General features: G+C 48.8%; 1 protein-coding gene across 1 annotated transcript; it reads right to left on the bottom strand.

The window, feature by feature from the left end:
• Positions 1 to 3,062: 3,062 nt before the first annotated feature.
• Positions 3,063 to 12,948, bottom strand: LOC116513705 (programmed cell death protein 1-like). Its single transcript, XM_032224890.1, has 5 exons — positions 12,684 to 12,948; positions 8,713 to 9,015; positions 6,871 to 7,032; positions 4,841 to 4,875; positions 3,063 to 4,123 (listed from the first exon to the last, which is right to left on the bottom strand). The coding sequence occupies exons 1-5, from the start codon at positions 12,754 to 12,756 to the stop codon at positions 3,857 to 3,859; spliced, it is 840 nt and encodes a 279-aa protein (XP_032080781.1). The 5' UTR covers positions 12,757 to 12,948; the 3' UTR covers positions 3,063 to 3,856.
• Positions 12,949 to 14,615: the final 1,667 nt, after the last annotated feature.

The raw sequence follows: 14,615 nt of genomic DNA, 5'->3' as shown, positions 1-14,615 counted from the left end.
TATATAACCCAAAACTCTTAGTTCACACAACATGCTAACCTCAACCAATAGTGAAATTCAATTCCCCCCCCCTTTTTTTTACCGGTTCTGTGGGCGGGGCTTGTTGGGCAGGGCTTTATGGTGGGGTCATGTGACTGAGTGGGTGTGGCCAACTTGACATCACTCACGGAAATAGAACAGAACAGAATATAACAGAATAGAATACAACAGAATGGATATTGGAATGAAGAATAGAATGGAATAGAATAGAATCAGAATCGGAATAAAACAAATAGAATAGAATAGATACTGAAATGAAGAATAGAATAGGAATAGGAATAAAACAAAGAATAGAATAGAATAGAATAAATATTGGAATGAAGAATAGAATAGGAATAGGAATAGAAAGAGGAATAGAACAAATAGAATAGAATAGAATAGAATAGATATTGGAATGAAGAATAGAATGGGAATGGGAATAGGAATAGGAATAGGAATAGGACTGGACTGGACTGGAATAGAATAGAATAGAATAGAATAGAATAGAATAGAATAGAATAGAATAGTAATTGAAATGAAGAACAGAATAGAATAAGAGTTGGAAGGGACCTTGGAGGTTTGCTAGTCCAACCCTCTGCTTAGGCAGGAAACCCTACAACATTCCAGACAAATGGTTATCCCACATCTTGTTAAAAACTTCCAGTGTTGGACCATTTACAACTTCTGGTGGCAAGCAGTTCCACTGATTAATTGTCCTCACTGTCAGGAAATTTCTCCTTAATTCCAGGTTGCTTTTTCTCCTTGATTAATTTCCATCCATTGCTTCTTGTCGTACCCTCAGATGCTTTGGAGAATAGCTTGACGCTCCCCTCTTCTTTGGGGCAGCAAATATTGGCAAACTATTGTCATGTGTGTCCCCCTCCCCCCATAGTCCCCTTGCTCCTGGGGGAGGAAAGCGATGGCAAATCTAGACAGCAGACTGAAAAGCAGAGATATCACCCTGCCAACAAAAGTGTGTCTAGTCAAGGCTGTGGTTTCCCCAGTCGCAATGGGTGGCTGTGAAGGTTGGACCATAAGGAAGGCTGAGCGCTAAAGAATGGAGGCCTTTGAACTCTGGTGCTGGAGAAGAAGACTCCTGCATTGAGTCCCTTGGACTGCAAGGCCATCCAGCCGGTCGGTCCTGGAGGAGATCAACCCTGACTGCTCCTTAGAAGGCCAGATCCTGAAGAGGAAACTCAAGTACTTTGTTCCACCTAAGGAGAAGGAAGAAGGACTCCCTGGAGAAGAGCCTCATGCTGGGAACGATGGAGGGCAAAAGAAGAAGATGGGGACGGCAGAGAAGGAGGTGGCTGGATGGAGTCACCCAAGCAGTCGGCGTGAGCTTTAATGGACTCCAGAGGATGGGAGAGGACAGGAAGGCCTGGAGGAACATTGTCCATGGGGTCGCGATGGGTGGGACACCACTTCGCAACTAACATCTATCTATCTATCTATCTACCTATCTATCTATCTATCTATCTATCTATCTATCTATCTATCTATCTATCTATCTATCTATCTATCTATCTATCTATCTATCTATCTATCTATCTATCTATCTATCATCTACCATCCATCCATCCATCCATCCATCTATCATCTATCTATCTATCTATCTATCTATCTCAAGTACTTTGGCCACCTGATGAGAAGGAAGGACTCCCTGGAGAAGAGCCTCATGCTGGGAACAATGGAGGGCAAAAGAAGAAGAAGGGGACGGCAGAGAAGGAGGTGGCTGGATGGAGTCCCTGAAGCAGTTGATGTGAGCTTCAATGGACTCCAGAGGATAGTAGAGGACAGGAAGGCCTGGAGGAACGTGGTCCATGGAGTTGCGATGGGTCAGACATGACTTTGCAACTCACAACATCTATCTATCTATCTCAAGTACTTTGGCCACCTAAGGAGAAGGAAGGACTCCCTGGAGAAGAGCCTCATGCTGGGAACGATGGAGGGCAAAAGAAGAAGAAGGGGATGGCAGAGAAGGAGGGGGCTGGATGGAGTCACCGAAGCAGCCGGCGAGAGCTTCAATGGACTCCAGAGGATGGGAGAGGACAGGAAGGCCTGGAGGAACGTGGTCCATGGGGTCCCAGTGGGTCATACAGGACTTTGCAACTCACAACAACAACAAATCCTTCTTTTCATTAGACGTACCCAGTTCCTGCAATCGTTCTCTGTATGTTTTGTCCTCCAGTCCCCTAACTGCCAATTATTTGGGGCAGGTCCAAAGGAGGGACCGTTTGTGGGGGTGTGCAACCAGATGCTTCATCTGCCCACATGTGGCTGGCCAACAGCCGCTGGCTTCCTCTCTGCCGGCGCTTTCCGCCACAATATTGGTTTGATCAGCCCCCGAAGAGAGATTTAAAAAGAAATCACCAAACCGCCCACGGAGGTTTCCACAGAAACTTCTGAAAGGTTCTGAAAGAGGCTGAGAGGCAGTGAAGGGCCGGGCTAACTGAATTTTCCACCCAGCCCCCTCAGGATTCGCACCCAGCGCTGGGGGAAAAAAAACACGGCACCAGGACATTGCAATGGGCGTCTCAAGTTTCCTTGAGTTTGCATTGTCGTTGTTATTGTTTAGTTGTTTTGTATCCCGCCTTTCTTATTTTTTTAGAAATACCTCCAGGAGTTGAACGCATCCAACCTCCCGTCTCCTATTTTCCCCCATAACAACAGCCCTGTGAGGTGGGTTGGGCTGAGAGAGAGAGACAGGGACGGGCCCAAAGTCACCCGCCACTGTGTTCATGCCCATAGCTGGAACCAGAACTCCCAGTCTCCTGGTGATTGGCTCAAAGTCACCCAGCTGATTTTCGTACGTAAGGAGGGACTAGAATTCCCAGTGTCCTGGTGATTGGCCTGAAGTCTTCCAATTGGCCCTCATGCCTAAGGCGGGACTAGAACTCCCAGTCTCCTGGTGATTGGCCCAAAGTCACCCAGCTGATTTCTGTACCTAAGGCGGGACTAGAACTCCCAGTCTCCTGGTGATTGGCCCGAAGTCACCCAGCTGATTTCTGTACCTAAGGCGGGACTAGAACTCCCAGTCTCCTGGTGATTGGCCCAAAGTCACCCAGCTGGCTTTCATGCCTAAGGCGGGACTAGAACTCACCATCTCCTAGCCCGGTGCATTAACTAGTAGACCAAACTCTGTTATTGTTTTTCTATATTTATTTTGCTTCTGGAAAAATAAGTGTGTATGTGTGTGGGGGAGGGGATCTAAACTTCTTTACCTGATGGTACAGGTAGTTCTCATTTAGCGACTGTTCAAAGTTACAATGGCTCTGGAAAAAGTGGCTTACATCCGTTTACCACGCTTACAATGCTTGCACCATTCCGACAATCCCATAATCAAAATTCAGATGCCTGGCAACTGACTCGTGTTTATGAGCCTTGCAGTGACCCGGGGGGAGGGGGCGGTCACGCGATCCCCTTTTGCGACCATCTGACCAGCCAAGACAATGAGGAAACCAGATCCATTTAACAACTGCAAGAATTCACTTAACCCATGGCGGCAGGAAGATTTGCAAAACGGGGCAAAATTCACCCGGCGACAGAAACTTCGTACGTCGAGGGGCTTCCTCTCCAAGCGAGGAGGACCTGCTTTGCAAACCCTCTTGTCTCTTTTCAGCCCTAGGGAGAGAGCGCCTCTGTGCCCGCGCAGAGCGCCCTCCCCACCTGACCCCAGACATCCCCCCTTCGCTCCTTCGATTCGTGCCGTTCAGAGAGGATGTGGTTTTCCAGCCAATATGATCTTAAGACGTGTCTCGTTTCCCCAAAATGACTCGGTGCTCTCGTCCCACCACTACCACCACCAGTCCACCTTCGGGGTGAAGCCCCAGAATATCTACACAGATGTGCAATCTGGAAACCACAAGGAGGAGCGGCTGGCCGGGTCAAGGCTGCTGCACACAGACCGGATAAGATGCCTGTTTGGCGTCCTCCATCTCTGCAGCCTCCGGAGCCTTCGGGAGGAAAACGATGGTGGCGTATTCCGTCGGTTCCCGCTGGACGGGTTTTGGAGAAGCCGCTGGTTTCGTCTTCGGTCCCCAGGGAACGCCAGCATCTCGTAATCGACTGTGAATACAGTTACGGCTGGAGGGTCGACTTCTTTCTACAGTTCAAGCCAAAAAAAAAAAAAAATGTTTTAACAAAGCCTGCGTGTCTAATTTTTTTTTTAAAGAGAGTTAAAACCAAGTTTTGTTTTATTTCTAAGTAAAAAACAAAACGGAATTCTGATTTGGAGATCAGAGTCTCTAGTTTGGCACATTTATTATGCACTGTTTACATGGATAATTTATTTAAATGTATTCATGTTGCCATCTTTCCTTTTGGATCTTTGGCCTGACACACTTTTTATTATTCTACAATGCCTTTTCTATGGTGGGAAAATTCGAGGGGGGATTGGGTTAGATCAGTGTTTCTCAACCTTGGCAACTTGAAGATGTCTGGACTTCAACTCCCAGAATTCCCCACCCAGCGAATGCTGGCTGGGGAATTCTGGGAGTTGAAGTCCAGACATCTTCAAGTTGCCAAGGTTGAGAAACACTGGGTTAGATGATAAGTAGCCATAACAAAATTCTTTCTAGAAAACCAAGGTCATCCCTTGTCTTCCTTTGTAGGTCAGCCCTTGACCTACGGACAATTAACCAGTGGAATGACTTGCCACCAGATGTTGTAGGGACTCCATCGCTTTTAAGAAGAGCACAGTTTCTCCTGCTTGAGCAAGGGGTTGGACTAGAAGACCTCCAAGGTCCCTTCCAGCTCTCTTCTGGTTCCGATTGTTATGGGGCTGCTGTGACCCAATTTTCAGAAGCAAAAAGGAACTTACCAGGGGAGCGTTTCCATGCTTCTGTTCCTTTTGCTCTGTAAGAAACAATGAGAATTAGAACTCGTGCCAGGTCCCCCTTTAATAATATGTTCATCAGTATCTTTGAATCTTGCCAAATCTGAGAATACACCTTGGTTTCACTATATATTTTTTAAAAAATAGGTACATTGGCTATAATATTTAGGAACATTTCAATCATCATCATCTTTTCACCACCCCATAATCCCTTGCACCAGGTTGGAATCTGAGCAACTGGATCAGTGACGTGCGGTGAGGTTTATGCCTGGTGAGGCTCAGCTGGGCATCCTTTTGCGAAGCCTCAGCGGTGGTGGGGGGGGGAATTTGCATCGCGGGAGCCGCCAAGCGCCCGGGTCTGCAGCAAAGGCGCTTGGCGGCTCCCACGATGCAAAGTGCCCCGCCGCCCACCCGCTGACCCGGCCTGCGGCCGCTGCTTCTCCAAACTCCGCCGCTTGAAGTCTCGGATCGCCTCTGGGGAAAAGCTGAGTGAGAAGCGGAGCGAAGCTTCTCCGCGGCCCCCCGGCGCTGCGCAGAGCCTCAGCGTGGACACTTCCAGCCACCCACAGGGGGACTAGGAGGGAAGGAGTCGCTCCTCGGGAGTCTATCTAGCCAGCAGCCCCAGGAGACACCCCCCGCCCCCCAGAGAAGAATTGGGGCCACCAAAGCTCCCACACCCACCCACCTTTGGGATGCAAGAGACAGCAAGGCTTGCAGCGAAGGGAATCTGGACCCTGGGAAGGTTGGGGAGGGGTGAAGAGCGAGCCTCCTCCTTCTCCCCCACTCTGCGCGCCCTCCGAAATAACCCGCCCAACGTAAGCGTGCTCAAGAAGACACGATTGGCTGCTTCCAGATCAGGAGGCGGGAGAATTAGTGCCTCTTTTCCATCTGAACTTCTTTGCCTTTTAACTCTTTCTTAACTTTTAGAAGGCGAAAAATTCCTTATGGAAAAGAGGCCCCGAGTTCTCTCGCCTCCTGCTTTGGTTAACACTAAGCAGACACCAAGCCACTGTGAGCTGGAATCTGGTAGCAACTATCTTGGCTTTAATTATTTAAAAAAATATATTTAAATTTCTTTTCTTTTCCTGAGGAGAGTGGTGAGGCTCCGCCTCCCTTGCCTCTAGTGACTGCACGTCCCTGCTATCTATCTATCTATTTATCTATCTATCATCTTCTTCTTTTAACAAACCCATAATCCATTGCAGGGTGGGCAATGGAGAATGGAGCAGAGTACTTACTGGCTAGATGCCCTTCCTGTCTCCATTGCGGAGGTTTTTTCCCCAGCACATATATTCTCAATGTGCCCAGAGAGAGAGATATCTACCTCTGCCTAGGATTGAACTCACAGCCTCCTGACTGTGAGGCGAGATCTCCATCACTAGACCACCGCAACTCTCTCCCTCTCTCTCTCTCTCCCTCCCACTCTCTCTTCTTCTTCTTCCCCCATAATCCCTTGCGGGGTGGAGTCTGGGCAACGGAATGGAGCTAGCATGGTATTTTACTGGCCAGCTGCCCTTCCCTGTTGCCAATGCAGAGTTTTGTTCGGCAGATAGATTCTCAGTGTGCCCAGAGAGAGAAATATCGGCCTCTACCTATAGGATCGAACTCACAGTCTCCTGACTGTAAGGCGAGATCTCCACCGCTAGACCACCGCAACTCTCTCCCTCTCTCTCTCCCTCCCTCCCTCTCTCTCTTCTTCTTCTTCCCCCATAATCCCTTGCGGGGTGGAGTCTGGGCAATTGAATGGAGTCAGCAGAGTGTTTACTGGCCAGATGCCCTTCCCTGTTGCCAATGCGGAGTTTTGTTAAATGAATATATTCTCATTGTGCTCAATGTAAGAGAAAAATGTCTGTCTCTACCTGGGATTGAACTCACAGCCCCCTGATCACGATGCAAGAGCTCCACCTCTACCCCCCCCCCCACCATTTAGGAACATTTCAATGATGCCTTCAAAAAGACAAGGGAGTAAAATCTTGGTGGAAATTGTATGCTGCTTAGCACAAATGTCAACTTACTTTGTCGTCTCCTTCTGATGATCCACAACAAGAAATATAACACAACGAGCAGGATAAACACTCCACACCCTCGCAAGTCCAAGAAAGAACTCTTGGTGTCTTGGCGGACGCCATCATCCTGCTCCTTCATCTCGTCTGGAGGTGGAGTTGCAGCGACTTTTTCTGGAGACGAGAATGTCAGGATTACTTCTGGATTCTTCCTTCTAAAACTTCAGTGAATCCAGAGCCAATCCGGGTGCATAAGAGACACCCCTGAGTCCAGGGGTGGGATTGATCAAATTTTAGCACCGGTTTTCTACCCAGTTGCTGGGTGGGCGTGGCCTGCATCACGGGGGGAGGGGGCTTTTTGCCCTCCCCACACTCCCGAGCAGTGGTGTGTCCCTCCCGGTTCGGATCGGTTTGACTGAACCGGTTTGGCGGCATGGGTCGGAGGAACCGGCAGTGACCCAGGCCTGCCACGCCCCCGAACTGGTTTTCCGGGCAGTGCCATAGGCGCCACCATCTTGTTTTCCGCTTCTGTGCATGCGCAGAACAATTTTTATTGCACTGCGCAGAAGCGAACTGGCCAGAACCCACCCCTGCTCCAGAGGCTTCCCTTGAGGCTCCGGGAGGGCAAAAACGGCCTTCCCCGGGTTCCGGAAGCTTCTGGAACTTCCGGGAGGCTTGTTTTTCAAACTCCCAGAGCCTCCGTGCAGGCCCTGCATTTACCATGCATGATGAACGGGCTGCGTGGAGACTCCTTGACTTATAACCATTTATTTAGTGACTGTTCAAAGTTACAATGGCGCTGCAAAAAAACGACTTACAGCCATTTTTCACAGTTACGACCTTTACAGCATTCCCCACGGTTGTGTGATCAAAATTCAGGCGCTTGGCCACTGACTTGTATTTGTGACCGTCACAGCGTCCCCAGGGATCGTGTGATCCCTTTTTGCGACTTTCTGACAAGCAAAGTAAGGGGGGGAGCCAGATTCACTTAACGGCCATGTTGTTAAGTGAACCAGGGGGGGTCCACCGATTCTCCAAAGCCCCTGAAGGCAGGACAAGAAGCAACGGATGGAAACTCGCCAAGGAGAAAGCAACTTAGAATTAAGGAGAAATTTCCTAACAGTGAGGACTATTAGCCAGTGGAACAGCTTGCCACAAGAAGTTGTGGATACGTTCATCACTGGAGTTTTTAAAGAAAAGATTGGACATCCCCTTGTCTGCAATGGTATAGGGAAGAGCCAAGGTGGCGCAGTGGTTAAATGCAGCACTGCAGGCTACTGCTAGATCAGCAGGTCAGCGGTTCAAATCTCACCGGCTCAGGGTTGACTCAGCCTTCCATCCTTCCGAGGTGGGTAAAATGAGGACCCAGATTGTTGGGGGCAATATGCTGACTCTCTGTAAACCGCTTAGAGAGGCCTGAAAGGCCTATGAAGCGGTATATAAGTCTACTGCTATTGCTATTGCTATATTGCTATTGTCTCCTGCCTGAGCATGGTGTTAGACTAGAAGACCTCCGAGGGCCCTTCCAACTGACTCATATTTATGACGGTTGCAGTGTCCCGGAGTTATCCCCTTTTTGAGACCTCCTGACAAGCAAAAGTCAATGCGGGAAGCCAGATTCACTTAGCGACCGGGTTACTAACTTAACAACTGCAGTGATTCACTTAACAACTGTGGCCAGAAAAGTGATAAAATGGGACGAAACATACTTTAGAACATCCTTGCTTAGCAACGGAAATTTTTGCACTTCGTCGAAGTCATAATCCGAGGACTACTGCCCCTCTCTGTGCAATCAGTCATTTTTAGCGGTCAAAACCCACCCCCCCGGCCACTCCTCGAAATACGGCGTCACACCTGTCACAACGAGGTTGCTTCGGTTACTCTCCAGCATGGTCCCTTCCGAGTTGAAGGGATTCACCCAGCAGTAATAAGTCCCGCTGTCGTTCTTCTCCACCTGCCGGATTTCCATCTCGTAGGTGCGGTTGTCTCTCTTGGAAAAGCCGTACTTCCGGCTGCTGCCGTCCAATTTGACCGGCTGATGGTCGTGGCCCTGCTTGTACCAGTCCAGATGTTTCCCCAAATCAGGCTTGGAGATGGAACAAGTAAATTTTGCTGTCTCTCCTTCTGTTAGATTTAACTGGAGCGGGTGAAAATGTACTGGGAGAAGGAAAGAAACGAGAAGAAGGAAAAACATCACTTGCACCCACTGAATTAGCATACCTGTTCTGACCCCCCTCTTCATACACCAAAGCACTCCGAGACAAAGATACTTCAAAGATTTATTAACACACAGAGTAGATCTTGGCAGCAATCCAGCACAGACCAGACCTTGGCCGCAATCCAGCACAGACTGACCTTGGCAGCAATCCAGCCTGCCAAGAGAGCCACGATAGCTTCTTCAACGCTAGTAAATACGTTGACTCCTGCGACGAGTGTGTGGAAAGCCATTCCTTTTATAGTCTTGAGAGGAGCCTAATTACCACCAGCTGAGTTCAATTATCTCCTGCAACTGCATAACCGTTCTTCACACCTATTAGCCCTCCGTTGCCGGGCATCCAGGACAAACTCCCTTGTCTCCTCCCCACTGCTCCAATGCATGACGTCAGGATCACACTCCCTTGTCTCCTCCGCACTGCTCCGAGGCTTGACTTCGGGAGCACGCTCCCTTTGGCTCTCAGGCGCCTCCTGGTGGCCAACCAGCCTCCCTGCGCCCTGCTCGGAGTCGGAACCCTGTCCAGGGTCCCCCACATCTTCCAGAGCCGACTCATAGGGCCCCTCGCTGTCGGAGTCTGGTGGCAGCTCCGACGGCTCCTGCTGGGCCACAACACCCATCCATGGAAGTTTTAAGGTTTCGTGCAGGAGGTTAGTGACTGTTCGAACTTACAATGGCATTAAACTCGCAAGATCCGAACAAGACTGTATTGTTTCTCTGTGCCACAGAATACCATGTTTCCCACCAAAAAATAAGACCTAACCAGAAAATAACCCCTGGCCTAGCATAATTTTTCAGGTTGCTCGTAATAAAAGCCCTACCCCCCAAAATAATACATGCACATGGCAAGAAAAATGAATCTGGCAAGTTTACCAGACGGATGGCCTAGGCCAGGGGTCAGCAAACTGTGGCTCTGGAGCCGCATGTGGCTTTTTCCTCCGTCTGCTGCGGCTCCGTCACCGGTCGGTGCCACAATTTTGAGAGGAGCTTCCGGTGATGGAGGGGGGAGAGAAGCACAGTGCGCCAGGAGAAGACTCTATGGCAAGGGGAGGGTTTTCCAGTTGTCTCCACAATTGATAGGGCTTTTGGTTATGACAGGTAGAGGAAAAAATATGCCGCGCTAGGGGGAGACTCTATGGTGGGGGAACCGAACTTCCAGTCAGCTCCAGAATTGAATGGGGGGGCTTCCAGGTAGGACCTTTGTGGCTCCCGGTGTTTTCTTTTCTGTGGGAAACGGGTCCAAATGGCTCTGAATGTTTAAGTTTGCCGACCCCTGGACTAGAGAACAAAGCCGTTACAGAATCTAGTAAAAGTCCTGCTAGAAATACTTCGAAACCTCCTCCCAGACCGGGGGGGGGGGAGGGTGGGCAACAGAAACAGAGACTGTGAAGTGGGTGGGTGTGGGGTCTTTAACGATGTTTTGAGCTCTAAGCGCATAGCGCTTATAAGCAGCATCATGAATAAAGGGAAGCGAGCTTCCTATAATCTTCTCCACTGTCCTCACCATTCTCTGTAGGGACTTTCTATCTGAGCACTGCAGTCACCAATCCAAATAGGGATGCAGTTTGTTAAAACGCTCTCCGTCGCACCTCTGTAAAAAAAAGTGGCCAGGAAAGAAGGAGAAAGATGTGCTCTCCTCATCTGATGCAGGAAAGGGAGAGGCTGGTTTGCATGCTTCACTAAGCATGAGGTGTGGAGAGACCAATTAAAATGGTTAGTTATCTGCGCCTCCAAATAATTTAACAATGCATCTTTTGGCACAAAAATGAATATAAGGCCCAGTCTTATTTTAGGCTAGGTTATGGCAAACAACTAAAAGGGACAGGGTGGCTCAGTGGTTAAGACGCTGAGCTTGTCAATCAGAACGGTCTGCAGTTTGGTGGTTCGAATCCCTAGCGCTGCGTAACGGAGTGAGCTCCCGTGACTTGTCCCAGCTTCTGCCAACCTAGCAGTTCGAAAGCACATTAAAAAAATGCAAGTAGAAAAATAGGAACCACCTTTGGTGGGAAGGGAACAGCATTCCGTGCGCCTTCGGCGTTGAGTCATGCCGGCCACATGACCACGGAAACGTCTTTGGACAGCGCTGGCTCTTCGGCTTTGAAACGGAGATGAGCAGCGCCCCCTAGAGTCAGGAACGACTAGCATGCGTGTGCGAGGGGAACTTTTACCTTTACCTTTTTATGGCAAACAACTACAGAACTTTTGGGGGGGTCCTTGGTGGTCTCTGAGCCTTTTTGTTTTCTTACAGATGTTTCACAACCCAGCTAGGTAATATCATCAGTGCTAGAAGGGTTTCTAGCACTGAAGATGCTACCTAATTTGGTAAAGAAATGTCTGCAAGAAAAATATCAAACTCGGAGAGAATTAAAGACCTCATAGATGTCCTCCTCCTCCTCTCCACAAACCCCACTCCCTTCTAGCACTGATGATGTTACCTAGTTGGGTCATGAAACGTCTGCAAGAAAACCACCAAGCTCAGAGAGCACCAAGGACCCCACAGTCCTCCTCCTCCTCCTCCTCCTCCTCTTCTTCTTCTTCTCCTCCTCCTCCTCTTCCTCCTCCTCCTCCTCTCCACAAACCCCTCCCTTCTAGCACTGATGATGTTACCTAGTTGGGTCATGAAACGTCTGCAAGAAAACCACCAAGCTCAGAGAGCACCAAGGACCCCACAGTCCTCCTCCTCCTCCTCCTCCTCCTCCTCCTCTTCTTCTTCTTCTTCTCCTCCTCCTCCTCCTCCTCTTCCTCCTCCTCTTCCTCCTCCTCTCCACAAATCCCACTCCCTTCTAGCACTGATGATGTTACCTAGTTGGGTCATGAAACGTCTGCAAGAAAACCACCAAGCTCAGAGAGCACCAAGGACCCCACAGTCCTCCTCCTCCTCCTCCTCTCCACAAACCCCACTCCCTTCTAGCACTGATGATGGTACCTAGTTGGGTCATGAAACATCTGCAAGAAAACTACCAAGCTTAGAGAGCACCAAGGACCCCCCCCCCCCATTTCAACCCTGAGCTCCAAATATTCCCTTCTATCAAAACGACACAACCTGTATAAGATTTAATATGTTTTTCACCAATATTGTTCTCTACTAATTAACGCTGGATTGAAGCCCATCTTTCTGGGGTTCGGCCTTCGACTTCCCTTCCCAACCCTTTCTAAAATCCAAAATCACTTCCAATCAAACTTGCGACTGGTTTTTTTTCCCTGCATCCAACCAACATCATAACAGAAAAACAGAATGGCAGAGTCGGAAGGGGCCCTTCTCTGGTTTCCCCCCCCCCCTGCGCCCCTAAAAATCGCTTTATTTTTGAACTTAATTCTTCAAAGAAAAAGAAAAACACCCTGAATTTCAGAACAGGTTACATACCCTTCCATCAGCATAGCCAACTGCTCTATAAGACAAGCAGTAAAAAGATTAGGGGTTTGAATATTCATCAGAATAGAGTTGGAAGGGACCTTGGAGGTCTTCTAGTCCAACCCCCTGCCCAGGCAGGAAACCCTACACCATTTCAGACAAATGGTTGTCCGATCTTCCCCGCAAGCTACAACACCAGGGTTTTGAAGTTTTCTTCTTCAATTGAGACCGTTCCTTGCCGGGAACACGCTGGGTACGTACCGAAGGGTTTGACCAGCAGGGCCGATGGATAGAAGAGAAGCCCCATCAGCGCAGAAAACAGCACATTCTCCATAGTCACCCCAAAAGTTGGCCACTTTTAGAAGGATTTTTGGGGGCTTCTCCATCCACCGAAGGCAGAGTTTCGGACGGACGGAGAGAAGAGCATCTGTAGACTGCGGAGGGACCCGCCACATCAGGAGAGGACGAAGGGGTGCTGCCTTCTTGCCCCTCAGCTGCACCCCAAGAAATGGACCGAGCTGGGTGGGGAGGATGAACCTCTTACCCCCCCCCCCCCTGCCTTCCTCTCTCGCCTTCCACGCCTTGAACCGAATCTCTGCGAGGCTGTGAGGGCAAAGGAAGTGACACGAGGGTAGATGAGAGAGCAGCGTCTCAGCCTCCCACTTCTGCCCACAGGTTGCTTGCAAACTGCAGTGATGGCAGGTTTCGGAGACACAGGAAGCCGCGTCTCGCAAGTCGTGCCAGGCTGGGCCTCGAAGGCACGAGAGGGGGCATGGGGCCGTTTTGGTTCTTTTGGGCCTTGCCCAAGGAAGAAGGAGGGAGGGAAGGAAGGAAGGAAGGAAGGAAGGAGGGAAGGAAGGAAGGGGTGGAGGGAGGATCCGGGAGGGAGGTAAGGAGGAAGGAAGGAACGAAGGAAGGGAGGAAGAAAGAAAGACAATTTCAGACAAATTTAACTGTTGTTAATTTTAATGCTTTTATATTATGCTTTTGTGGCATTTTAAGCTGCCCAGAGTCCCTTTGGATAAGTGAGGTAGTGGTGTTGAAATGAATGAATGAAAGAGAGATAGGGGGGGAGAGGGAGAGGGAGGGAAAGAGAGGGAGGAGAGGGAGGGAGGGAAGAAGGAAGGAAGGAATGTAACTGTTTTGTTAATTTTAATGCTTTTATGTTGATGCTTTTGTGGCATTCTAAGCTGCCCAGAATCCCTTTGGAGAAGTGAGATGGATGTTGGAAAGAAAAAGAAAGAAAGAAAGAAAGGAAGGAAGGAAGGAAGAAAGAAAGAAAGAAAGAAAGAAAGAAAGAAAGAAAGAAAGAAAGAAAGAAAGAAAGAGAGAGAGAGAGGAAGGCAGGGAGGCAGGGAGGCAGGGAGGCAGGGAGGGAGGGAGGGAGGAATTTAAGTGTTTTGTTAATTTTAATGCTTTTATGTTTATGCTTTTGTGGCATTCTAAGCTGCCCAGAATCCTTTTGGAGAAGTGAGATGGATGTTGGAAAGAAAGAAAGAAAGAAAGAAAGAAAGAAAGAAAGAAAGAAAGAAAGAAAGAAAGAAAGAAAGAAAGAAAGAAAGAGGGAGGGAGGGAGGGAGGGAGGAAGGAAGGAAAAGTTTCCAAGAATTTCCATAGCATCTTTCCAGCTCCCAAACACAAATTAATGCAGTCGACTACAGCAACAGAGGAGCAGCACGAAGATCACACAAACTGTTAGCACAGTTGATCCACGAATTACAACAGTTCACTTAGTGACGGCTTCAAGTTACAACAGTACTGAAAAAAGTGACTTAGGGCCGTTTTTACCACTTACGAGTGTTGTGTCATCCCCGTGGTCACGTGATTGTGGACATAAATGCGAGTTGGTTGCCAAGTGCCCAGAATGTCATGACCGCAGGCTACAAAAGTCGTACGTCTGAAAAACCGTCATGTCGCTTTTTTCCCAGTGATGTTGTAACTTCGAGCGGTCAGTAAATGAACTTTTCTAAGTCGCGGACTACCTGTTCCCCTCTAAGTCTTTTCTCTACTTTGTTAAACGTATTGTGTGAACGCAACCAGTGGGAATTCTTTGAAAACACGGCAAACATGCAGAGATTTCAGAAAGTTTAAAATCTGCAGAGTGGGTGCTGCCTGCTGATCTGATTTGTTGATTTCTAGAATTTCCTCTTTTATCAGAATCAAACCGAGGCAGGAACTAGCAATGTTTTTTTT

This window comes from Thamnophis elegans, chromosome 10 (assembly GCF_009769535.1).
Source record: "Thamnophis elegans isolate rThaEle1 chromosome 10, rThaEle1.pri, whole genome shotgun sequence".
NCBI classification, from domain to species: Eukaryota; Metazoa; Chordata; class Lepidosauria; order Squamata; family Colubridae; genus Thamnophis; species Thamnophis elegans.
The sequence above is the reverse complement of the archived record's forward strand: the minus strand, read 5'-3'. Positions and strand labels throughout refer to the sequence as shown.